This window comes from Sus scrofa, chromosome 17 (assembly GCF_054392235.1).
Source record: "Sus scrofa isolate SSC_HxYL_T2T_F1_AM1 chromosome 17, Sscrofa_HxYL_maternal_Yorkshire_Landrace_v2.0, whole genome shotgun sequence".
NCBI lineage: Eukaryota > Metazoa > Chordata > Mammalia > Artiodactyla > Suidae > Sus > Sus scrofa.
In genome coordinates, this window is record NC_139399.1 from 63,252,502 (window position 1) to 63,279,408 (window position 26,907).

Sequence of the window (26,907 nt, forward strand, 5' to 3'; positions counted from 1 at the left end):
TCTCCCCACCCCTCTGCTGATTCTCCCTCCTCTTCTTCCATTCTTAGTCTGGGCCGTACAACAGAGGCTGCCAGGATTTGGCCTGCACTGACCCCCGTGCTACACCCTGGCTCTTAGGCATTAGATACAAATGCACTCATTTAACCAATCTCTCCCCTCCAAGCCATGTGGATTCACTTTTTCTCCTAGGAGTTCGTCAAAGGAAAAAGCAATACTTCCAAATACCTAGCACTAAAATCAGAGGCCACTTGTGATCTTAACCAGAGTCAATCATTTTTAGAGACACCAGAGACATCCTTCAATACAGGTCGCAGCTTTTGTTTCCCCCAGCAGACACGTGCTTTGCCTCACTCGTATGGCTATTTTTTCTTATAATATTAAAGTGTTGGATGTGGCCAGCATCGGACAACCGGAGTACCTCATGGAGAGGGCATTTGGTGGTGGTACCAGGATGGGAAGTGGTCATCAGTGATGGAAGTTTCAATATTTGGCGGGGGTGGGGGATAGATCCAACCAATTGCTTCTGCAGAACTGGAAATTGACCATGTGGTAGGTTCCTGCTCAAATATTCACTGACCAGTCCAGGTATGAGATACAAATCCTCCTCCATTATGTAAGTAGCAAGCAGGAGGGATAAAGTTATCTACTAGCTTGGCTTCAGGCAGCAGAAACCCTTAGGTGGATGTCTCAGATGGCCAGAGCAGGGAGAAGGAGCTAAGGTCACCAACGACGGTAGGGCAGGTGTCATGAGCTGGCACGTGCAGACCACTCTTGTCTGGCCTGCCAGGTATCGGCCCAGATCACATTTTCTAAAGATTAACTTAGTTCCCAATGTTTAAAGTGGAAGCTTTCACAGAGTTCTGTCTTTTGAGAAAATGAGACTGTCTGGCAACAGTGTGGCTGCTTGGGTCAAAATTGAATAGCGGCTACCATTTTGAGATACTGACGGTTCTTCTGTGTTTTGTAGATCTTACTTCCTGTGGTCAATAATCATTTCTAACACCTTCATGACACATTTAGACATTCACGTTTGCAACCCTGGTTTAGGGGAGACCACTCATACCTCTTGTCCTTCGTATTTTTTGCCAAGACATTTGTTTTCCTGATATCTTTTTATGGAAGATTGTAGCTGTTTCTCTGGCTCCTACTGGGGAAAATATCAGGGTGGATATGCATCCAGTATCTTATGATGGAAAATGCAAAACATATGTAGGCACGAGTGTGCTTGGTGACAAAAACCAGCTGTGCAGTCTGCATTTCTCGGGTCAATAAGGCAAGCATTACATGGTAAGCTTTTAAAGGCTCTGTTATGGATAATCAGAAGTGTGACCATAGGAATTTTTTCCCAAGCTTGGGACACTTTTGAGAGTCAAGTCTGATTGGCTATGTCATCAGCAGGCCTGGTTCAAAAGGAAAACACAGGGTCCTTTGTTCAAAAATCATCAAGGTTTTCAAGACGTTGACACCAGAACATCAGAGCAAGCATGGGTTTGTGTGACTGCACAGCTATATGCCTTTGAAGCTGCTCTTGATCAAGAGTTATGCCTGATATCAGATGTAAGCAGGGCATAGCCAGGAAAACCGGACTGTATACTCACCCTTAACCGGTGGTTCTCGGTGAAGCACCTCCCAGGAATCATTTGGCCACAACTGGAAACTTTTTGGGTTGTCAGTACTGAGTGGGAGACAGGAGGTGGCATGCTACTAAATACCCTCTAATGCACAGGACGATATAATCCAAAGATAACCTGGCCCCAAAGGTCAGTTGCAGAAGGTCGAGGATTCTGCTCTAAAGATAGAGTAGGCTCTGCTTGAAGCCTGGGCAAGAATTTGATGGCTCAGAATGTCCAGGATTGAATGTCACTTCTAAGCTATTGTGCAGCTTGGCCTCCTTTTGCTCTGTGTACTTCTTATGTCATCTGTGGGTGACAGTGACAGCGTTTATGCCCCGAAGTGTTGCCCATGGGAGGCGCTTAGGAGGGACATAAGATGTGACAGGTGTGAGCCATTAGGATTCCTCTGTGTTCACGCAGACTGGCATGGGAAGAGCTGCGAGAAAGAGAGTCCCCTTGAAGCAGTGGGGATACAAACAGGTCACATCAGGAGTTTGGGTGCTGAGGCTGAGCACTGTTGTTTGTTGTATCCATTAAGACCTGGATAGTGTGAGCAAGCTTGTCGGCATCAGACTGAGAGGCAAGGCTCCTGCCTTGTGCGTGGGGCTCGGCAGGCTGAGGTTCGAAGCAGGACCTTGTAAATATGCACAGAGTTAGGTAAAACTCTTTGCAAATGTGCAAAGTGCCCCAGAGCAAAGCACAGCACACCCAGGTGCAGGCCATTCTGCACCCAGCCCACCACTCCACTCAGTGTCCTTTCCCTCCCTGGACCTGGGTCCAGCGAGCATGGGGCATCTTGCCCCTAAAGCACCTGCTTCTGTTGAGTGTGAGCTACTGAGTTTAAACGTTCATTCTGACCCTAGGGGCATTCTGCCTTTGCACGGACTTTAAAAATGGTCCTCCATGTAAGTGGCTGCTCCACTCAAGACTGTGCACCTTCAGAGGGGAGGGGACAAGGCCCCCGTGTGTCTGCAAAAATCTCAGGGCCAAGCACAGAATTTACTGAACTTTTTTTGAATGAACAAAATAGGAGTTGAATAGACAATTTTATGCGCATGAAGAAAAAAAGTGAAGCCAGAATACCAAATCGCCTTCCCTCCCAGTGCCAAAACAAGGCCCAGATTCCAAGCAAGCCTGCTTTGAGAGGCCGTGGAACACAGTTCTGAGGTTATCAATTTCCATGTCCGGGTGGGGAGAGGGTTTCCTCAGGAAGAAGGCAGAAAAAGTTACCAGAAGCAAAGGGAGGAATGATTCTGTTACGTGCATATGGCTGAGAACTCAGATGGCTCTGAATAAATGGATGCAAATCACTTTCATTCCCCATGAAAATAACCATTTGAGTGCATCTGGTGCTCAGCAAAATGCCGCATTTGGAAATTTGGCCCCAAATGGTGGATTCCACTAACAGTCTGCTTTATCAAAGCTGCAGGCGACAAGGGAGGCATTGTTTCAGCCAAAGTTCTGCTCCCTAAGGCGCGTCTCTGCTGCATTTTCTTTTTACTTAGCAGGGAAACTGTCTTTCTCTCCTGCTCACTTTTAGTTTCTTTCTCTCTCTCCTTTTTTTTTTTTTTTTTTTTTGGCGGGGGCGGGGGGGGGTGAGGGGGAGTGGTTAACGTTCCAGGAGTAAGCCTCTGCGCGCTCTATTTCCGTCACAGCTCAGTAATATTCTGTGAGATCTCGGTAACATGGTGGTGATGGGAATAGCCGCCACTTTCACTCCCAATGTCAGAACAAGGGAGAGGAGTTGGAGAAAGTGAAGATAGCTCCTCTTTGGCTGGTTCCTGCCAAACATCTGCCAAAGCTGGAATCAGGATTATGCAGCCCTGGAGAACGGGTTTCATTAGAAAGCCAGGGATGACTGCCTGATGGGCAGCTCATTGGGGTGCACTTGAGAGACACCCCTGGGATGGGGTCCAAGGACTGGGAGAATCACTGGCAGGTTCTATTCTTTGAGATATGGTGAGCGGTCCCATCTCGTCCAACCAACTGCCATTTCTCTAAGCTTCGGAAGTAAATCCAGGTGCCTTTTATCCCTCTGAACCATGAGCCCATCCCTTGAGGTCTCATGACATCCTCAGTGTTTTCTGTGCAAATACACACGATTCTGATGTGAGCTTTAGCTCTGATAAGAGGCCAGATCTTAAAACCTGGCTGGGCGTTTTTACCAGCTCTGTCCTTGGCCAGGCCACTTCACCACTGTTAGGATTTGTTCCCCTCCTGGGAAGGAGGAAGGTGAATTTGTACACACCTTCCCAGGTGGGACAGCTCCTGAGATTTCCTGATGTCGTGTCTGGTGCTACTCAATATGAGTCCACCTGAGCCGTTATCATGATTGACGTTAAGAAAGGATAAGAGGGCAAGAGGATGGAAGATGATAGGCGTTTCCCCTTCACCCGATAATTCTCTTATTGCGTGCATCAGGTCAGCCAGCATGCCCATCAGTGATTCCATCATGCAGCCACTTTTTATTAAGCGCCTGCTGTGTGCCACCATGGGACTCACGCCAGGCACTAGGTATATGAGCATTGACCAGGAATCTTCTCCCTCCTGGAACGAAGAGCTCTGCTCACGAGACAGTCTGCTGTCTTTTGTAGAGGAAGGGGCGCCGTCGTGCAGGCAGATGGTGGTATGACCCAGGTCAGGCTTTCCACGAGCTCTCTGGCCATTTACTAGCAAATCTTGGGGACGGAGGAACTGTATTCTATTCATGTGTTAAGGTTCCAGTCCCCAGCGGCGTGCGTGGCTTATAAATGATGCCCAGAGTCTCTAAGTGCGTGGAATGAATGAGTGAATGAACCCAAGGACACCACGTGCAGAGTTCCCTGAAAGGAGCGAGGGAGAGCAGGGCTGCGGGCAGGGAGAGTGTAAGCAGAAACCTGAGTTTGGAGGCTTTGTCTGCTTGAGGGATAAAGTTAGAACAACGAGCCGTTGCGTCTGGCCCTGCACTGAGTGTCTGCATGCTTGATTTTGTTTAATTTTTCACAACTATCCTTGGAAGTCAGGATTGGTTTTTGAATCCTATTTAATTTATTTTTACAGAAACAGATTATGGACAATTTAACTAGCTGTAGGAGCTCCCATCATGGCTCAGTGGTTGACGAATCCAACTGGGAACCATGAGGTTGCGGGTTCGATCCCTGGCCTGGCTCAGAGGGTGGGGGATCTGGCATTGCCGTGAGCTGTAGTGTAGGTTGCAGACACGGCTCGGATCCCACGTTGCTGTGACTGTGGTGTAGGCCGGCAGCTACAGCTCCGATTACACCCCTAACCTGGGAACCTCCATATGTCGTGGGAGTGGCCCTAGAAATGGCAAAAAGACAAATAAAATAAATTAAATAAATAAAATAAAATAAAATAAATAACTAGCTGCAAAGTTTTGACCATTTAGATGACGATTGGTGCTTGTTCCTTTTATTATTTGCTGGCATGCCTCTCTTTCCCTTCAGGAGCCACTCCTAAATCTTGACAGTTTGTACTTATCTTTCCATGTTTTACTTGGTACCCATATCATCCTGTGCAGAAATCTGTATCTACACACACACACACACACACACACACACACACACACAGGTGGGTAGACACACACGTAGGTACCTACACAAGACAAGGGTCTTCGGGGGTCATTGTTGATCTTACACAATTGTGATCTTATGACACATTTGAAAAACTACACCCCTGGTTTGCTGTTTCCAAAGTCACTATCTCATGGGGATGGTTTAAAGTCATGTCACTTAGGTCTGGTTCAGGGGGTGGCAAACTACAGCAGATGTGCCTGTTTCCATAAGTACAGTTTTCTTGAAATGCAACAATGCCTGTCTATCCTTGTATTGTTTTGGCTGCTTTCACATGGAAACAGAAGCGGTGCTTAGTTGGCACAGTGGAGACTGAATGGCCTACAAAGCCAAAGCCATGTCATATCTGGCCCCTGGCAGAAAAGTTTGCCAGCCTTGTTTTCCTTCATTCTATGGAATGCAAATTGGCATTTCTAATTTTACTGGTGATGTTATTAGGTCCATCTCACAGAGGGGGAGACTGAGGCCCCATGGCTCGCAGTCATTAAGTAAGGAGCCAGGACAGGAACCTAGAGTCCAGGATGTGTGGTCATGGGAACTGAAAGGAAGGAGGAAGTTTGGGAGACTTGGTGGAGTAGAAGAGAGAGGCCATCTAGGGCCTGCGTATGTGTGGGGGGCCCGGGTGATGAGCCATGGGAAAGGGGGACTCGGGGACCCGCTTCTCTACCTTCAGCAGGCATCAGAGTCACCTGAGAGGCCCACAAAGCCACAGATGAATGGGCTGGGTGAGGCATTGGAATCTGAATGTCTAATAAGTTCTCAGGGGCTGTTGATGCTGGTCCAGGGGCCATAGTTTGAGACCTCTTGCTCCGAAGTGACTCTGAGAGTCTGGCTCCCGGGTCCCTGGAGGAAAGAGCACGAGAGCAAAAGGGAGCACAGTAGGGACCTCCTGCTCTGATGCCCTTTACACGCACGAAAATCCGCAGGAAGACTCCTACCGACCATTCAGTGAACATGCATTATACTGAGAATGCAAGTGTCACTGTGGGCGTTATTCCCCTCCAGTCTAATTACACGGGACCTTAGCAGGGTTTTTTGTTTTTTTTTCTTTAAGGGCTGCACACATGGCATATGGAAGGTTCCCAGGCTGGGGTTCCCAAGGTGATCACAGCCACAGTCACAGCAACGTCAAATCCGAGCTGCATCTGCAACCTACAGCACAGCTCACGAGAACACAGGATCCTCAACCCACAGAGCGAGGCCAGGGATCGAACCCGAGTCCTCATGGATACTAGTCAAGTTCATGACTGCTGAGCTATGACAGGAGCTCCCTTAACCAGTCTTTACATGTATCTCAGCAGAACATGTTCGCAGGGTTTCATGGGTTTATGGAAGCAAGAACATGTTGTTAAGCTCTCTCAGAAGCTTCAAAGGAAAAAGCTAGAAATTTCTAAGCAATCATTCTTCCTGTAACAGACCTGGGAGCTCACCTGTCCAGCAGGTGAGGGAAAGGTGGACACCAGGGCTGCTGGCCAGACCTCTGTATACCTTGAGACTGATTTACCTCCTCTCATCAACCCAAAGTGACTACTAAACCTGCCCCACAATGATGCCAAAACTTGTTCAACAGCATTTGCGTCTCAGTTCCAGAGGATTTGGTTACCGCCACTTAGCATAGCAATTAGCATTTTAAGCAGCTCGTATTGATTAAATGAACCTGCCTCATCCAGCGGAAAGAACCCCAAAGAATGCAGCACATGTAGTTATCTCAATGAATTATTCCCAGCACCAAACCGTGCAAGATATAGTTGCCAGAAACTCAACAAGGGTGTAAACCTCAGAAATAATAGATTTGTTGAACCGGGTAAATAGATCTCATGCTGCATAAACACATGCTTGATTTGCATGTCTTTTTAAAGAAAGTATATATGTATGTGCGACCGGGTCATCTTGCTGTGCAGTAGAAAATCGACAGAACACTATAAACCAGCTATGATGGAAAAAATAAAAATCGTTGAAAAAAAAAAGGTATTGTCTAGGACTACTGTTCTCTTTTAAGAGAGACCTTAGGTCTGGCTTTTGTAGGAAGAAAACTCACATGTTTAGGATTCGGTTCAAAACATGTTTACTCTTCATGAGATATATGCAGTACTTCTCTCTGGTGAGAAATTTGCGATTCTGTTGAAGCCTCTTTGAGAACTCTCTTCTAGTCTCCTTTTAATTTCCCCCTTGTTTTCGTTTTCCGGTAAATGCCATCTGTTGATGATCAAGGGGGTTAGGGCTGGAAGGGAAGGGTTGATGAAACTACAGTGCGGGAAGTGGGAAGATATTCCCTCTCCCCCCGAGAGCCTGTTCTTGGAGGAGTGAGGGGTACTTAGATATATTCCCCGGGGGCCTTATTCATAGTTTGAACATTCTCCCATAGTGCCTGGAATGGGATGCAGTGGAGGGAAGGGGCTGTGTTCCTTTTGAGGTTTCAGAAGAAGGCTCTGGGGTTAAAGATGCGATTTGCACGTGATGTAAAATGCAAATTGTGCTGAAGCACGTACCGTATGACACAAGTCTCTTTCCCTTGCTTAATCATCTCAGATCCCCACTTGACTTTCTCAGAGGCAAATCCTTTATCAGATTCTTTTGCATCCTTCCAGAATGTCATATCACTTAATAGCTGTAAAACATGTCTCTTTGTGAATCAGTTCATTCACGTTATGGGGACCGACTTTGTGTCAGACCCTGCTCTAGGAAGCAGGAGCAGAGCAGAGAATCAGAAAGGGGCCTTGTCTTCACTGAGTCTGCTCCATTTTTAGGGGGGATGAGACAGCCATCCGTTGGTAATAAACTTAAATCTGTATCCAAGGTCGGGGGTGCTGAGAAGGAGACGGCCGTGTAAAGGCGGAGAGGATGAAGGAGGTTTGTTGCTCTGATAAGGTGATGCTCTGGCAGAGAGAGGAGGGAGGGAAGAGGTGAGCCCTGAAGATGTCTAAGGGTCAGTTGCGCCAGGCGGCGTGGACTGTAAGTGCAAAGGCCCTGAGGCAGCTCTGTGCTTTGTATGGTCATGTACATGGCCATGACTCTGAAGCAGATTAAATGAGAGAAGGGGGAGGAGGTGGTGTCAGAAGTAAGTAGGAACCAGGTCCCACCTGACTTTGCAGTTGTGCCCAAGACTGGATTTTGCAAGGGGTGAATTGGGAAGTCATGGGAGGGGTTGGAGAAGAGGTGAGATGTGCTGCCTTTGCTTTTGAAAGGGGTCCTCTGGTAGCTGTTTGGGAAAGACTGGGGGGTGAGCCAGCTGAGGGTACACGTAAGAGGCAGAGTTTGGGGCTATTTCAGTTACCAAGGCATTCAAGCGAGTGCTGGTGCTGTGGACCAGGATGGTGGGAGGGAGGGGGTGAAAAGTGGATTCTGGTTGCATTTTGAACCACAGGATTTGCTGGTGGATGAAGCCTGTTGCAGGAGAGAGAGCACACAAGATGGTCCCAAAGCTTTCTTCTTTTCCTTCTTTAAGCAGAGCAACGGGTTGAACGGAAGAACCATTTGCTTAGAAGGGGAGGAGGTTTCCGGGAGTGGGGCGTGAGAAATGATGGCTCGGGCTCGTACATGTCCAGTGAGCAGTGCCTCCTGGACAGCTAGGTGAAGGTGGGAAGTGGGCTATTAAACACAGGGCTCTGAGGTTTAGGGGAGAGATTGGAGCTAGAATCGCATTTGAGAATCATCAGCGTGTGGATAGATGGGATTTAAACCCATCCCAGTGATGCGCTTTCCCCCGAACATGCATAGGTAAGTAATTGCAGCCCTTTGATTTGAGAATCGTTTCATATCCTTTCATAAAGATCCACCTTTTTCTTTTTAATGACTGACAGGTTAGTCTGTGGCATAGATGTGCAGTAAAGTGAAGCTAAGACGGCTTTGGTTAAGAATAAAAACAAAATTACCAACTCATCCACTTTCCTGATGTTAGTAACATTTGCAAGTAATTTCTGAGTCAGTCTAAAATCCAGTTTGACGTGTAAATTAAAATTAAATTTTAAAATTCATTTAAAAGCTGGTCTGTTGGTGTAGTTGTCGATGAAGTGGGTCTCAGGATAAAAACTGTGGTTGGCAGGGAAAAATGGTATAAAGGAGATTGGGTCACAGTTTAATTCTGTTATCTTATCGGGTAAATTTGAAACGGTTGAGGGAGTTCCTGTTGTGGAGCAGCGGAAACGAATCTGACTAGGAACTATGAGGTTGTGGGTTCGATGCCTGGCCCCGCTCAGTGGATTAAGGATCCGGCGTTGCCGTGAGCTGGGGTGTAGGTCGCAGACGCGGTTCCGATCTAGTGTTACTGTTGCTGTAGCCAGCGGCTACAGCTCTGATTCCACCCTAGCCTGGGAACTTCCATGTGCTGCCGGTGCAGCCCTAAAAAGCAAAAAAAGAAAGAAAAAAATGGTTGGGGAAATGCCAAGTAAAGTATGGTCCAGCCAAAGGGCAGGCAGCAGTGCAGGGATGAAAATGCCAGTGTCCAAGATGGCACTATTTAGGAACCTTAGGATATGCGCATAAAATATTAAAGAAAAAAAAAGACAGTACATTAGTATATACACTATGCGGCAGTTTGAGTTAAATATGCATCATGTGTGCACCTTTTTTAAAAAAAGACCAAAGGAAAACATTAACATGCTAAACGTTCCCTTTGTTTCTTTGCTTTGGGTTTTCCTAAGTGATGGGTGTAGGGCTTATTTCAAATCCTCCCCTATTCTGTTTATATTTCCAGAACATAACAAAAATATATCCATATACCAAGAGACTAAGAATACAGTTTTTTACAACTTTTTAAAAGTAGATAGGCCTTCCCTCGTGGTGCGGCAGGTTAAGGATCCAGCATTGTCACTGCAGCGGTTTGGGTCGCTGTTGTGGCGGGGCTTCAGTCCCTGGCCAGGAACTTCCAAAGTGCGGGAGGAAAGAAGGAAGGAAGAAAAGAAAGGAAGGCAGGCAGGCAAGGTAATGAATATCACAAAAATATAGACCGAAGGAAGGAAGGAAGGAAGGAAAGAAAGAAAAAGAAAGAAAGAAAGAAAGAAAGAAAGAAAGAAAGAAAGAAAGAAAGAAAGAAAGAAAGAAAGAAAGAAAGAAAGAAAGAAAGGAGAAAGAAAGAAAGTGGGTAATAAATATCACTGGGACGTCAACCTCCCCTCCTTTTAGGTGCCAGCCAAATAGCACCAGATCCAAAGGCAGAGCGCCCTTGGAGACTGTAAACGCCCAGGGGAGGGGGTGGGCCTGGGTGGGGGGAACCTTTGGTCTTGGGGGAGGGGAACCCTAGAGCTTCCTAGATTTTCTCCTGCTCCTACACTTGTTCTGTATCTGTAGTAAGAGCTTCCTTCATGCTTGTTCATTGAATACCAGCTGGGATCAGGTGATGAAATATATTCTAGGTATATTCCTTTATTTGATTTGATGTGTGGCTTTGTTGCTGGTGGTGGTGTTCCCCGAAACTTTTTAAAATGTCTGCCCTTGCGCCAGAAACACAGGCCAGTATCAAATATTTAGGTTTAGAGAGAAAACGGGAGTGTTCCTATTAGGACGTGGTTCAGAACTCTTCTTAAAGACAGTCTTTGGGCCGATAGAGGGCTAATTATAAATACTACCAGCATTTCTGAGCCCCACAATGAGTCATGTGTGTTCTTGGAATTATCTGCCAAGGAGGCACTATTTGTCTTTTTTATTGACAGGATATTAAGGACTAAAGGAGATTAAATAACTAGCCTAGAGCCATGCAATTATTAGTGGCAGATTCCAGACTTTAACCTCAGTTTTCTGATTCCGGAATCGGGACGTGATATTACCACAGGGGAAAACGTTTTTCCCCAGTGATTGGTCAATGGTGATAAGTTATGCGGGGCAGGGGGTTTCAGTGTGTGGTCCCTGGACCCTTATGCTCTGAATCCTGGGGAGAAAAGAAAATCCCCCATCCACAGTGGGGGTGGGGGCCAGGAACCTGCATTTTCATGAGCCCTCCCGATGATTCTTGCTTGCTAAAGTTGGAGAGCTTGGAAGACTGCTGACCCAGGGTCTGGAAAGCATAGGGAGAGGTGTATTTCCACATTCGCTTTTCACAGGAGATTGAATAAGCGAGACAGGAAGGTTTAGTTCAGGAAGCAGGTATAGAATGTCGGTGGACTGGGGTGATGTCACCGAGACAGCTGAGTTTCAGTGGAACCAGAGAAAGAGATCTTGAAATGCTGGGGTCTTTTCAAACCTAGCCTTACTTTTCCTCTCTTGGACGGAATTGTCCCTTCTGATTCAGCTTTGCCCACATGCTGTGCTTAAAATATCCAGAGGAAAATAAGTGGGTTTATATATACTTCCTTAAACTGAGGCTACTACCCAAATGGGATGTGCTTGAAGTCTTTCAAGTCGAGCAGACTCTCGGCGTCCACGTAGCTCTGACTCATGGCACAATCTTAGTGTCAAAACTGGGTCCTTATTCAGTGACTTGAAGGCTCAGGTGGAATGTGTGGACAATTACGAGGTGATATGCAGGTGCAGGTGGCCATGGGCAGAGACCCTGCTTGAGTTATTTTAAGGAGCAGCCCCTCCGTCCATTAAGAGTCTGATGAGAAGGGAGGTAGGTCTTGAAGTTCCGATCTGTGTGCTGCGGTGGTGACCGGTGCTTCTTTCTCAGCGGATCCCGAAGAACGTCACAAACATCGCCTGTGAGCATGCTGATGACTGATTGGAGCTGCAAACAGTCCCCTCCCCGAGGGCGGTTCGGTTTTGCCAAAGATGTTGCTTTGTTGTCAAAACAGAGGGATGCCGGAGAAGGACGAGAGGGGTGGTGGTGTGGTTAAGGCTCCCCACGGCTCTGCCCTCCTGGTCCCAGACTCATGAAAGTGCAGGAGCCACCCAGGAGTGTCGGGTGAACCGAATGAAGAGCAGAAAGCAGAACCGGGGTTGGCGGTGGAGAGGACCGTGGTTCTTCTGTTCTTGCCGACGCGCTATGTATCGTGATCACCCAGGATGTCTTCTCTCCCAAGAGGGTTGATGCGATTTGCCCGCTACGATGACGGAAGGGCCTTGACAGTCCGCGCTTCTCCTGCTGTGACCATCAGGAGCTTTTTAGAAGGATCCTGTCTGTGTTAGTGATGATAACAATGAAGGATCAGGCTTTGACCAGTTATCACTCAAATCTGTGTTACCTTCCCTGTGGCTGCCTGACCGGAAGTAGCCACCCACTAACTTATTACAGGACATTATGCTTTAAAAAAATGGTCCACAAAACAGACTCATATCTGATTTTTTTTTTTTTTTTTTGAGAATAGCTTCATTGAGCTGTAATTCACATACCATACAATACACTCTTTAAAGATTTAGTGGTGTTCACATACTCACGGAATTGCAAAACCATCACTGCAGTCACCTCCAGAACATTTTCATCACCCCCTAAAGAATCCCATCTCCTGTAGCCGTCATCCACCCAGCTTCCGGCAACCATGCATCTCCTTTCTGGGCAATCTGCCTGTTCTGGGCAGTACATGTGAGTGGTCCCTTGCCACTGGCTTCCTTCGCTCAGCGCCGTGTTTTCAGATTCATCCGGGTTGTAGCCTGTGTCGGGACTTCATTTCTGTTTTATGGCAGTCTGATTCTTCTTCTTTGTTTAGTTTTACTATCTCCTTAGGAAGGCAAGTTCCATGAGAAAGGAGATGGGGAGGCTTACACTCGGGGAGGCCGTGTCCCACGTCACACACAGTCCATCTGGAGGACAGCTCCTTGGTCAGCTTCTCTACCAGCAGCACCATGCTTGGTGTGTCTTTGAAACCCCACCAGTTACATCCATTGATGGGTGATTTCAGGCCACTGGGCAGCTCCCTCCGGCTGGCTTGGGGGACCTCCGTGCATCCCTGTTGTACAGGGGAACGTTTGAGCGCTGGAGGACAAGACGGCAGTTGTTTGACTTTCTCGAAGCTTTGTCTTTCTCTCCTGGTGGGATCTTGAGCTCACCCCGCGGGTAGAAGGAATGGATGTGCAGCGCCAAACTCCCCCGCGGGCGGACTGTCCTGACCCACTGCGCACGCGCACACCAGCCCGTCTTTCCCCGCAGCCCTGCGTCTGCTCATCACTCGAATGGCAGAGCAGAGAGACAAAAGTCTTCTTTTTCGCTGTAGCCGCCGAGAACCACGTTAATTCCACCTGGACCCAGAGGTTCCTCGGCAGGAATGCCACTCTGGCCTAACGGTGCTTCTTATTTACTGGGTTATTTCCTGCTACCAGGGCAAGGGCTGGGTTCCTTTGTTCATCCGTCCGTCCATCCATCCATCCATCCTGTATTTGTTAAGCCTCTGGAGGCCCCAGTTAGTTGCTGGGGATACAGAGATCAACGATCGAATCCCAACTTTCTTGGAGCTCACAGTCTACAGGAGGAGAGGGCTGGTTTAGCTGCTACCACGAAACAGTGAAACGTAGAGAAAGAGCAGGACCGTGGGGTGTCTGGCAGGGGCACCTGCGGTCCTTACGGGCAGAGACATCAGGAGGTGATTCCTGCGCTGACTCCTGAGGGAGGGAGGTGTTAGCCAGGTGAGGAGTGGGGGGAGCCCTCGGGGTTAGGAATCATTCCCAGTGGCATTCACAATGGCGTGGACAGGTGAGGGTGGACATTCCGGGGATGTGGCTTGGGCCAGGCCATAGTGTGGCATGAGACGGGAGGGGTAGCAAGATTGGAGGATAAGAATTACTTCTGGTAGTTACCTGGTGGCTCCGCAGGTTAAAGATCCGGCGTTGTTACTGCAGTGGCAAGGGTTCAATCCCTGGCCCGGGAACTTCTGCATGCCAGCCCCCCCCTCCCCCCCTCCCCCCCCCCCCCCCCCCGCCAAAATAAAAAGGGAGGGGGAATTACTTCCAGGACTCTTTTCCACTAGACTCTTCACCAAATGATTTCCTAAGTCTACTCAGTCTTAGAGAATTCAGACATTCTTGCCTTGCTCAATAAGAAGTCTTTTCTCAGCATTTTTCTCCAAAGACAATTAAAATGCCCCTTTCATAAAATTAGATATTCTTTCAAAGGTTTGAGGAAAAAACAGAGAACCAGGCTTTGTAATGTTCTCTATGCAACATGACATTGGTGTCCTTTTATTTTTGTTCCTAAATAAGCTTTCTAAAAGTACAGTCAAATCACGCGGAATTATAGTCTCCGTATATCATGAGTAGTTTGAAGTGACGGCTGTTTCCAAATATTTTCTTTATATTAAAATTTGTATTATATTAAATGTAATCCCTTTATATTAGGGAAATCAAATAATCAGCACCTTGAAAATTCAGTTCTTTTCCTCTCTTTATTTTCTCTTCTTCCATATTAACGGGGTTGAATGCCACCAGAAGTCACTAGTACATAGTTTTTTTTTTCTTTCTTTTTTTTTTTTTGGTTTGTTTGCTTTGGGCTTTAGCTCTTAAACATTGAGACTTTCATTTCTACAGGAATAGAGAAAGAGTTACAGAACTTTTCTACTAGCTTTCATTTTCAGTTTTTGGCCTTTTTGATCTAACAGGACATGTTCAGGAAAAAAAAAAAAAAGTCCACAAGAAACCTAGTGCTATGTAATTCTGCTTGGGGACACAGTTTGGTAGCTGTGCTGTTGTGATCAAGAATTCAGCCCATCACATGCAAATGCAAGATGTGTCAATTCAAACTGTCTGTGGGAAAAATGGTTAGAATCCTTTTTTTTTGAAGTCATTAACTGCAATGAGTTTTGGTCTCCAGGGTGTGACTCCTCATGTTATTTTGGCTTTATTGAGGAAACATATCAATATGCCTGGAACCACTATGTTAATGAGTTGTGCAGAGTGGAAAGTTTTTGTTTTTTGTTTTTAACCTTCATATGGGCTTTGCAGTTTATATTCATCCTTATAATATCCTCCATTTTTTCCTGTTCCTGGTTTGCGCTAGGCAGGTGCTAAGCAAGTGTCATCTCACTGAACCCGAGCAGGTAAATATTTAATGCCAGCTTTCCTCTTAGGAGCAATTAAACTGGCGTTCCACGGGAAACGGTGGTCTGCAGCGCACTGTTTGCTTAATGATACAATAAGTGAAGAATGTTTCCTTTTTGGCTGAAACGAATCTGCCTTCCTCTGGTTTGCAGTCGCTAAGGATTCTGTTGTGTCTCTGCAGTTAACCGGGTCCTGAGTGATGGAGACATGTTCACCCCCTGTTATCCATGATTGCAAACTGCATCCTAATGCGCATCCTTGTACAAATCCATGTCTTTCGGGGCAGGTTTTTATAAGACTGGGGTGGGTTATTCGATATCCAGGCAGCTCCAGGAAATCCGTCATTGCAAACTGGGTCACTTCTCGTGTTATGGCCCATGAATGTCACACTTGGATCTAGACAGGGGCTCAGGTGAGAGGGTGGCTGGAGGGCGGCCTCCCGTCTCACACCCACTGCTCTTCAGGCCTGTGTTGTCCCCATTTGTCTGCTGTTCACCTGCTGCTCATCTTCCTAAGTTGTCTTCTCTCTTAACCTCCCCCCAAGATGGCCAGATAGACCATCCATCACCCCCTCAGGACCTGGAGCCTCATGCTGTGTCCTCAGCGGCTCTTAGACGTCTGGACCCTGAAGCCACAACTCCCCCCCTCCCCCCGCCATCCTGGATGAGGGTTGGGTGCTTGTAGGAGCGGGCAAGGCTTGTTTTCTTGTGCTGGTGATGGACACCCACCTCAGATCAGCTGCAACTGAACAGAAGTGGTCAGCTGTTGTGAATGAGACATCCTGGGCTGGTTCTGGGTTCAAGTGGGGTCCAAGGTCTCCGGGGAGCTTGTCAAGACCCCCTCCTCCCCTGTCGTCTTGACTGTCTTCTTCGGAATACTGTCCACTGACCAGCTTGTTCTCGCTCCCCTTTGTTCCGAGATAGGTTCTGGACCTGTCTCCTGTCTTCCCAGCAGCCCCACCAGAAACCTCAGATACTCAGTTCAATAGGTGTCTGCTTTTTTATTTTAAACGATTTTTATTTTTTTCCTTTATAGTTGGTTTACAGTGTTCTGTCAATTTCTACTGTACAGCAAAGTGACCCAGTCACACACACACACACGCACACCCATGTATACACATTCTTTTTCTCACATTATCCTCCATCATGTTCCATCACAAGTGATTAGAGATAGTTCCCTGTGCTGGACAGCAGGACCTCATTGCTTATTCACTCCAAATGCAATAGTTGGCACCTACTAACCCCAAACTCCCCGTCCATCCCACTCTGCGCCAGGCAATAATCTAGACCCTGAGATTCAGCCGTGAGTAAAACAGGCCAGACCCCCTGGTACCTCTGCTGATTCTCTCTGCCAAAAACATTCTAATAAATGTCCCCGGAGATTGTATCTCATTGGCCTGGCTCAGGTCACCAGGCCACCCCTAGAATCCGTGGGGAGGTCAGCCTCACCGTGACGAGAGGGGCTGAGCGGAGGTGGAGGGGGCGTCCCCCGAGGAACATCCATGCACTGTGGCCAAGCGGGTGAGAATGGATGCTACGGAGTCAGCGGGACCCCCAGGAGTCCACCTGCCGGCACATAGGCATCCGCCTGCCGGCCGGCTCCCAATTCACAGCCCCGCCGGGGTCCCTGGGTCGGGCCTGCGGTTGCTGACGGATGCTCTCCCTTCCCTCCGACACAGCTGCAGATGAAGATGAGCGAACGGGCTGCCTCGCTGAGCACCATGGTGCCACTGCCCCGCAGCGCCTACTGGCAGCACATCACGCGGCAGCACAGCACCGGGCAGCTCTACCGCCTGCAGGGTAAGCAGGGGCTGACTCTGTGTGTGTGTGTGTGTGTGTGTGTGTGTGTGTGTGTGTGTGTGTGTGTTGGGGGGTGCTGACTGCGTGTGTATTCGGGGGGTGCTGACTGTGTGTGTATGGGGGGTGCTGACTGTGTTGGGGGGGTGCCGACTCTGTGGGGGAGGTTCTGGGTGTGTTTGTGCATGGGGGATGCTGTGTGTGTGTGGGGGTGCTGACTGTGTGCAGGGTGGGGGAAGGGGAGCCCCAGGGAGGGGGCTCAGCCCCTCACCCCCACTGTGGCACACCCGGCAGGCTTTCCCCCAGGGCCTGGCTGCTCATCAAAGTCTCACTCCTGGGGTTCCCATTGTGGCTTAGGGGGTTACGAACCCACCCAGTATCTGTGAGGACACAGATTCAAACTCTGGCCTCGGTCAGTGGGTTAAGGATCCAGTGTTGCCTTGAGCTGTGGTGTAGGTCACAGATGTGGCTCGTTCTGGTGTTGCTGTGGCTGTGGTATAGGCTGGTGGCTACATCTCTGATTTGACTGCTAGCCTGGGAATTTCCATATGCTGCAGGTGTGGCCCCCAAAAACAAACATACAAAAAAGAGTAAAAAAATAAAAGTCTCACTCCCTGGTCACTTAACTCTGACCCAGTGTCTGGGGGGAAAATTGCTTAAAATGCAGATTCTTGGGCCCTCAAGCCCAGAGATTTTTAAGGTGTCGGAAGTGGCTGAGCAACCTGCCCTTAAAACGACCCACACGGGGTCTGGGCGCGAGGTCAGGGTCCAGCTTGGAGAAATAGTCCAGCGGGCTGATGACCGAGCACTCAGCACTCCTTGGGAACGTGGTGCTAGAAATGCAGGTGGTCCAGGCCCCTCTGCAGACCGCGGGAGTCAGGGCCCCGGAGGGTGTGTGTTCACCAGCCCCCAGGTGATGCCCAGGACACACACGCTCAGGACCCACGCTCTCCTGGAAAGAAAATGGACTGGGTGGGGGCGCAGCATCCTGGGCTCTAGTTTGCCCTGATGCTAAGCCAATCCTAAGGAGCCCCCCTTCCAGAAAAGCGATCTCTAAGCAGGGTATCCAGTGGCTCCTGGGGGAACAGCAGGAACAATGAGAACATTCTTCAAAGCATTTTCTTATCCTTTCAGAGGCGCCTTTGCATGTTTTATGGGACATAAGAATACCTTGTGTGGATATAACTCCTAAATAAACAAACAGGCCTATGTGGCAGATTCTTGCTGAGGAACTTTTTGCTGATGGGGAGGGAGCAAGACCCCAAACGCTGAAGAATATTTGCTAGCTCGTATCTAGTTCCCATTCAGAAACTTGCTGAGTAAATGAAAGACCACAGGAAACCATGGCTGTGGCCATAAATACCTGCTCTCTGGACCTTAGTCACCAGCCTTTCCTCCAGCCCTTGCTGCTGGTCAGAGAGTGTTTCCAGTGCTTTCTCCCTAGAATTTTGTGCCTTCCTCCCCTTTCAAGGTAACACTGTCATCTCCAGATCTTGCCTCCAATGCTCTCCCCAGCTCCAAGGTCACCCTCCCAGGCCACATTATAACTGGCAGGCGAGGTGTGTCAGGTCACGAGTACCCATAAAATGAAGATGCCGCACTCTCTTTTATAGCCTCCACCACACTTCATTTGCATATTTATTTGTGTGACTGGTTGACCCAGGACTGGCTCTTCCAAGAAGCAACAGTGCCAAGGAGGGCAGGAGGCCTGTCTTTTTTTAAAATCCTCATCATTTTGCCCCCTGTGGAGCGCCTTGTATGGAGTAGCCATTCCATGAATATTTGTTGAACAACTGCATAATGTTAAGAGTGCGTGAAAGGTACTCACATTCCTGTCTTTATGACTCTAGGCTCTGTTCACTAGTGGGGAGCCTGCTATTTTGTCGATGCTCAAAAATAGGTCCTGAACACTCAAGTCCTGAGTAACTGCTTTGATAATTGATAAAGAAACTTACCTTCCTTGGACATATCTGCTCAGAGAGGGAGTTAGGTTAGATCAGGTTGTCACAAATTCATCGGTTTCATGTCAGAACGAATTCAGAATCTTTTTGCAGTATTTGGCATATATCATCACAGTTTTTGTCATATACCTATCGCTTATACTATTAATCAGATTTCTTCAGTCTTTTCTACTTAAATGCATTTATTTCTTAAAATATGTTTTACTGCCTTTGTAGTGTTATAACAACTGCCTGTAAGTTTTCTAGTACCCAATAAGATCAGCTTATGTACAAATACATCTAATAATTATTGCAGGTTTAAAAGAAGCATGTGTATGGATGCATACTCATACGAAGCGATGGAATTGCTTTGTAACTTGGCTTTCTCTACAAACCCAAATAGTTTTTACAAAAAAGCTATGTCTTCTCAGATTCTATGTGTCTGCAATACAAAAGAAATCTGAGAATCAAAGTGATATGGGCTTCATAGAGAGGAAATGGGTAAATGGCCTTAATTTCTAATAGACATCCTGGCAATGTGAGAATAGTCAACTTGTATTGCAGTTGATGAATCACAGGGTTCCCCCAAAATACCGCATTTGCAAAGATGCCACCAAGAGGGAGGACATCCTGCATATTTAGAATGTGGTGCAGTTTCAGAGTTTATTAGCAAAAATCCCAGAACAGAGTTCCTGTCGTGGCACAGTGGTTAACGAATCCGACTAGGAACCATGAGGTTGTGGGTTCGATCCCTGGCTTCGCTCAGTGGGTTAAGGATCCGGTGTTGCCGTGAGCTGCAGTGTAGGTCGCAGATGTGGCTTGGATCCTGCGTTGCTGTGGCTCTGGCATAGGCCGGCGGCTACAGCTCCGATTGGATACCTAGCCTGGGAACCTCCATATGCTGCGGGAGCAGCCCTAGAAAAGGCAAAAAGACCAAAAAAAAAAAAAAAAAAAAATCCCAGAACTTAAATATCCACAGGACTATCTGGACATAGACAATGCCCTATGAAGACCACACTCATTTTTGCAGAGTCCTTATTTTAACTGATCTAACGCTATCCTTCACCAAAACAAGTAGGCACAAGAAAGGATTTTAAGGCCCAGGGTCTTATCGGGGCCCTGATGGTGTAATAATATTTTTTAAATCTTCTTAAGTTTAAAGGAGATGTTTTAGATGCTGTTGCCATGCTGTTTGTATGCTCCTTGGACTTCCAAGACTACCTCTGACAAGGCCGACATCTGCTTGCTCTGAAGAAAAGAACTCTGTTTTTTTTTCTATCATATAGACAGTTTTTTTCAACCACAACGACCAAAATTGCAAATTTACCTGCATGCAAAAAGCCCATCTTGTGGTTGGAAAACCATCCATAGCTGACGGGTCTGGGATTGATCATCAAAGATGAGTAATCCATGACTTCCAAAACGCAGGAGTAATAACATTCCCTCCCGGAGTGGAGCAGAGCAACACGAGACAGCCCCACAAAGAAACAAATCACGCTCTTTGCAACGTTTCTGTTGTTTTTGTCAAAAATAGCAAGCCACACACCAAACAACTCATCAGACTTGAATGTGGGTTTCTTTGATAAGCCTTGACATCTAGATTTATTATTTTTCTAATCAATACTCGAGAGTGATGAGATTCAGGCAGACCTCAGAGATATTGCAGGTTCGGTTCCAGACCACTGCAATGAAGCACATACTGCAGTATAGCGAGTCACGTGAATTTTTTGGCTTCCCAGTGAACAAAAAAGTTATGTTTGCACTCTCCTGTAGTCTAGTAAGTACGCAGTCGCGTTCTGTCTGAAAAGATGTACATAACGTACAATTGTACAAAGACTTACAATTAAAAAATACTTTATTGCTAAAAATGCTAACCATTCTTTGAGGCTTTAGCAGGTTGTAAAAATCACATCAAATATATAATAACAAATATAATAACAATAGACCAGTTTGAAATATTGCGAGAATTATCAGAATGTGACACAGAGACACGAAGTGAGCAAAAGACTCACTTCGAAAAGACTCACCCTTTGGAAAAAGGGTGCCAATGGGACCTGCTCGATGCAGGGTTGCCACAGACGTTCACTTTGTAAAAAATGCAGGACCTGTGAAGTGCGATAAAGCGAAGCCGAGTAAAACGATTCTTGTGCCTGCATTATTGTACCATTAAGTTCAAGTTTATAGGTATAGCTCTTCCGAATGAACACAGAGGTGGTACTCACCAAACAGTCGTTTGAAGGCAGTGATAACTTGACTTCTAATGAAGTAAATGCCTGAGATCATGGGCAAAAAAGGCCAGAGAATTCCCGACGATGATGGATGATCCGATCTTGCGATTGGTAATTTTTTCAGAGTTTTGAAGATGATAATTAAAGTTATTATTCGTTGCCCCTTGTCATGTGATAAGACCTTCATGGGACACAAGTTTCCAACCGCATTCTTACATTTTTCCTGCTTGGACTGCATGCCGACACTCCATGAAATGTTCTAGTATCTTGGAATGTTTCTGCGCAAGAGGAGGGCACTGTAATTGCTCCTCCTGCTTCCTCTTCTTCTTTTGTTTGCTTGTGTTTTGTACCAGCAATTTCATCAAATTATTTGTTTTCACCTGTGTTTGTTCCCTGTGTAGGAATTAATGCAATGTATTTTATTTTGATGTTTAATTTGTACCAGTGTTTACTGGTAACTTCTCGCCAGCTTGTTCTCTATAGATTTGTCCATATTTATTCTATCTAGTGGATTGCTTTTTAGTCACCAGTGGTCATTGAAACACGCTGCCAACATGTGCTCTACGTGTGGTGTGGGACTCAATTTACCTATAAATTTGATAGATTAAAAAAAATTATTCACAGACCACCTAAAATTATCTTGCTTATCAGAGGTGGTCATTTACACAGCAGGTGAATACGTCAAGTTCATCTGTGCCACCTGCCTTCCTGCTTCCCTTCAGCCTCCTCCAAGAAAAAAAGTGAAATTGGGAAAAATGAATAATATCATGGCCCCGTGTGTGTCACACAGTGAGATTACACTGTGCAAAATTTCTTCTTCTTTTCCTGGTATTTATGAGCTTTAATCCCTCTGGCCAGTTCACCTATCCTGATGTATTTCAGGATGACTTTTCCCGACAGATCTGGAGACGAATCTAGGAAGTGATACAGACCCTTATTTATCCAGTGGGTTTGAGAAAAATTTTTCTCTCCAAATTTAATCCCAGCCCGCCACCTGCTGGTTTATTTTGGAATTACCATTTTATTATTGCTGGTTTTGGCAGGGAGAGGAAGCTGCTGGTTTTGACACACACCCAGTACTCTAGGATGTATTTCATCCACCTTCACTGCTTTTCCCACCCCATTTTCCAGTTTTCAAAACTACTCTGCTTAGGTATAGACAGAATCAACGAGAGAAGGAGGTTTATCATGGACACCGAGAAGAAATTTATGAAACAGAAACATGCAACACTAGGCTGAGCATTTCGTTCCCAGGATTCTTTTGAGGATTCATTACTTAAAAGAACCACAGAGTCATCTTTTCCCAGTTGTGTTCTGTGTTGTCCTAATGCTCGTTGATAGCACTCTCCTCCAAAAAGAGTCTTGTGGGCCAGTAAGTTTGGGGCAAAACCACTACGTGTTAAATTATCCTTTAGGAGATTCAGAAAGCAAATCAGTGTTTTCAAGGCTCTGAGATGTCCTGCAATAAAGGACATGTTTAATCTTGTTTAAACAAGAGCTCTGCAAATTTATTTGAACATGTAATGTTTCCTTTCTAGTAACATATCACTAGTGAAGTGCCAGAGTTATTCCTTACAAGATATATTCAATGCATATTTTTATAAAAGCTGCCTTTTCCAAAGGACCTGTTGTGTTCCAGGCTTTGCACTGGGAACTTAACGTATGTTATCTTATCCACCCGAGCGTGTTTTCTTCCCATGTGCAGCTAAGAGACAGAATTTAAAGGGTTAGTAATGTGTCTAAGATCACCTGTCTAGTGAGGAGTTGAGGTTTTCATCTGTTTATCGTTGGCTCATTCATTTATTTGGTAAAGGTTAATTGAACATCTACTTTATGCCAAACACTGTGCTAGGTGATGGGCTTATATCATTGATCAGTTGTGACTTTAGATAATTTCGGGAACTCCAAAGAGTGGCCTCAGATGTTTGTGTCACTCTATGGGGCATCGTCTGTGTTACCTTATGTGGCTCACCTGGCAACAGTTTGCGTTGGCAAGCGTGGGGCCCTCTTCGTTTCAATAATGGCAGAAACTGAGACCTTTGGAGGTCAAGTACTTATTCAAGGTGACATAGCCAGTGGGTGGAGAGCCTGACATGAGAACGCCGGAGTGTACTGACTCCTGGTCCAGGGCTATTTCTTGATCGTATGTTCTTGCCTTTGGAAGGAGATTCTGCCCCCATGGGGGTTCCCAAGGCAGATGCCATGTGATGGGAATAACTCCTCCAGAGGGCTGGTTCCAGGCCACGCAATTTACGTTTTTGCTTTGAGGATACTAGATGCTTGGAGCATTAACAGTCCTAACGTTTGGAGAAGTTGACACTCGTTCTGCAATGTTAACTCTAACACAGCCACCTACATTGTATGTGCAGCCAGATAAGAGAGACGTCATAGATTAAAGCTGAGCAAATGTGAAAAGATGATAAATAAAACCCGTGTCTCAAGCTCTCAGGTCTCTAGGGGCCAGGAGGACAGGCTAGGAGCAGAATACAGCAGGTAGAGGAGGGAGGGGTCCCCGGTCAGTGGCAGGAAGAGAGCAGACCCTTTAAGGAAGTCTGCAGCTGTTTAAAATATTGACCAGCCATTGCAAACGTTTTATGCCCTGCACAGGCCAGAGAACAGGGCTGGGCCCAGAGGGGGTCCCCCGGCCAGTACCAGCCTGCGACCTTTGTGTCAACTGCAAAAATGTAAGAAAATCTTTCACTCCATCTTCTGGCTTTAAGCTTAAAAATAGCCTTCCAACCAAGCCGGGAAGACTCACTTAACCAGCGTGATAGAAGCTGCTGGTGTTTTCATTTCGACTTGACCCCAAAGGGAAGCTGTTCGTCACTTTCTCGAAAACTCTTAGAGTCTGAGGAGTGACTGTTGAAGGTGCAGGGGGAGCTTTGCACGAGACTGAAGATTTGGATTTTGCATTGATGCTGTTTCTATGCTGTGGGCTTCCTGCAGGGGATTTGATCAAACTGTAATAAAGATTTGCCTGGATTTTTACTTGTAGGACTCAAACCCATTAAAGCATTCTCTCTGTGTAATTGCGTGTGTGTGTGTGTGTGTGTGTGTGTGTGTGTGTGTGTGTGTGTTGGAAACAGATTACAGTTTGTGTTTGAAATGGCTTGGAGCCTGGAAGAAATGATTTCTAGCGATTCGAGATATTTTAATATTCACATTTCTCTAATAATGATCACTGCTGTTGCACACCAGTGACTGTATGTTCAGAGATATAATTTTCTTACAGTGTGATTTGAAGCTTGCATAGATCTGAGTCCACAGTTTCTTACATCAAAAAGCACTAGACTGGGGTGTGACGGAGGCCAGGGCTGTCGGTATTAAGGAGATAGAGCATCCACAGGTCCTGGGAACCTTTTTGCTGAGTTGGGCGTTTGCTGAGGGGACGGACCTGCTCCCCTGGCCGTGGGCCCATCCGCCTGTGTGTTAGGCTGGCCTGATGCACGTGCTTGGTTTCAGGAATGCTGTGCTCACGTAGGTTTTGCTCTGCGAGCTTCTGAGAGCTCTTGACACAGTCTGCAGAGTAAATTCCTTCGCGTGTGGTAACCCTGGGCCAGCAGATGGCAGTAAAACTTTTTGTTTTTGTAAAATCAAGCGCTCTGCCGGGTCGGCACCCTGGCCTCCTGGCCACATCCAACCTGCTGGCCGTTGTTGTTCTCAAGGTTTGATTGGAACATCCTCTCATTCCTTACCTACGAACTGGGTGCGTTTGTGCTACTGGGAGCGGAGTTAAGTAGTTACTCTGAGACCGTGCTGTCTGTAAAATCTAAAATATCATAGAGAAATTTTGCAGCCCCTATCTTATGTCACAAAGGAGGCCACCAGTGGCCCTGTGTGTTGCCTTCCTGACTTCTTCACTTTTCTTGGTTTGAAACTTAAACCTGAAATAATAAAGGCTAAATGGATTTGGAGAAGTCCTCTGTCTGAGGTTCCCTGGTGGCTTAGCAGTTAAGGATCCAGCATTGTCACTGTTGTGGCTCATTCCCTGGACTGGGAACTTTCGAATCCCATGGGCGTGTTCCCCCCCCAAAAAAAGAAAAAGTCCTTGGTTATAGCAAGATTTCCTAGGTATAAATATAATATCGTCTTATTTTCAGTCAGGTTTCCAAAGAGTGTCCTCGCCAAAAGAGGCCACTGTCCTTTGATTCTATCTCATTTCCCCTAAATATTCTGGGTATGGGAGTTGATGAAGATGACATGTTAAGGGTATTTCCTTAAGTGACCATCGCTCAAGGCAAAGGCTTCATGCACATAAGACGTGAATGATGTCACCTCTCATGACGCTCATTTGCATATCCCCACGAGTGGCCTCAGGTGGTGGTGGGGGGGATCCTGTGTCTTATGTCACCTATTTCTGTTATAGAGAAACTTGCGATTAGCTTCTCTGGTTTCCTGAATTATAACTGCCGGTTTAAAATTCTTTTTTGGAAAAGATGTCACCAGCCCTCTGAAGCTTCATCGAACAGAGACTTTTCCCACCTACCCATCTGAGCACTGACTGAACTGGCCAGAATTGTTGTGACACGCTTGAGATGTGTCAGCCACAGATCCACCCGGGAGGTCAAAGGATGACCCCGAGGGAAGCGAGGAAGATGCTCCACGTCCTGGCCGACTGTGTGGTCCTTGGGAAATTGCAATACTCTCCTTGTCTTTTTCTTCCCCCCCTCCTTTTTCATAAACAAAAAACCCTTAGCTTAATTGAAACCTGCTCTATAGATAACGACATTTGGTTCCCTCTTCTTCGACAGCTGGACAGAAAGGAGGTGATGCCGCAAAATGTTTTTCTATTGTCGGTATCCCTGCCCTTTGCGCTTCTCTGACTCTGTCCTTTTGCGGATTCTTGTGATTTTTCTGAGTGTTTCCATTGTATGACCGTCCTGACAATAAATTGGCTCTTCATTATTGGTTATTTGTGTGCGCCGTATCCCTCAGTTAGTGACATGGTTCTGCTTTACTGGTGGCAGTCTTGTTTTACCATGTTCCCCATTAGTTAATTCAGTGCTTTGACTCAATATGACCTATTATGTTCAGAAATCCCTTTTCTACCACCCTTTAGTATTCTTTACAGGTGACAGTTTCTCTCTCACCCCATCTCCCCCCTCCCTCCCCTTTTTCAAAAGCCCTTGTTTTGTTCGGTGTACCTCCCTAAAAGATTTTAAAATAAAAGATCATTCTTCACCCGTATGGTTCTGGGATGCTGCCTCTGTCGTCTTCTCTCTCACTCCAGTGTTTCTGAAGCTGAGGAAATCGCTCCCTTAAGAGCCCTGAGCGAGGTTGGGCATCGAGTTTGCCAGCATCCAGCCATTCATGCGTTTGTTCACCTGTTCGTTCAGCTGGTCGCTGCCGAGCAGCTGCGAGTCCCACGTCCTGAGCTTCACAGAGTCCGGGGATGTAGAGATAAAAAGACACAGGCTCTGTCACCAAGGACCTTAAGTGCAAAGGAGGGTGACAAGGACATAAAGACACAATCCACTACAGAGTGACAGCTGCTAAACTGGCCCCCAGAGGTGCTGTAAAGAGACAGTCACTGCAATTGCCAGGTGGGAATTGAGTTGTGTGAACGTCTGAGGCTAGAGTTACTATAAAGCTGCATGAGAGCAGGGCTGCTGTCTGTCTCCATCACGCCTCTCTTCCTAGTCACGTTGCCGGATAAAATGTAAACTTGAATTTCAGATACACCAGGAATAATTTTTTTAGTATAAGTGAATTGCATGGGACATCATTATACTTTAAATTGTCCATTGTATATCTTAGATTCAAATTTGACTGGAGGGTCTATGTTTTTTTCCCTGCTAACTTTGGCCATCCTACTTCCTGGGCCCTAGATCTGTGCCTGACATATAGCTCATGTTTGAGAA

At 46.6% G+C, this 26,907-nt stretch overlaps 1 protein-coding gene across 2 annotated transcripts in view; it reads left to right on the top strand.

Moving 5' to 3' along the window:
* DOK5 (docking protein 5) overlaps positions 1-26,233 on the top strand; it is a 152,046-nt gene extending 125,813 nt beyond the window's left edge. Inside the window, exons 7-8 of one of the 2 annotated variants that reach the window (XM_085002635.1) lie at positions 16,761-16,881; positions 25,483-26,233. In XM_085002635.1, coding sequence (XP_084858761.1) covers positions 16,761-16,881; positions 25,483-25,547 — 186 coding nt within the window. In that variant the 3' untranslated portion in view covers positions 25,548-26,233. The remainder of the gene's footprint in view (positions 1-16,760; positions 16,882-25,482) is intronic. The other variant, NM_001123107.1, reaches the window with a different exon arrangement.
* The last annotated feature ends 674 nt before the right edge of the window (positions 26,234-26,907 follow it).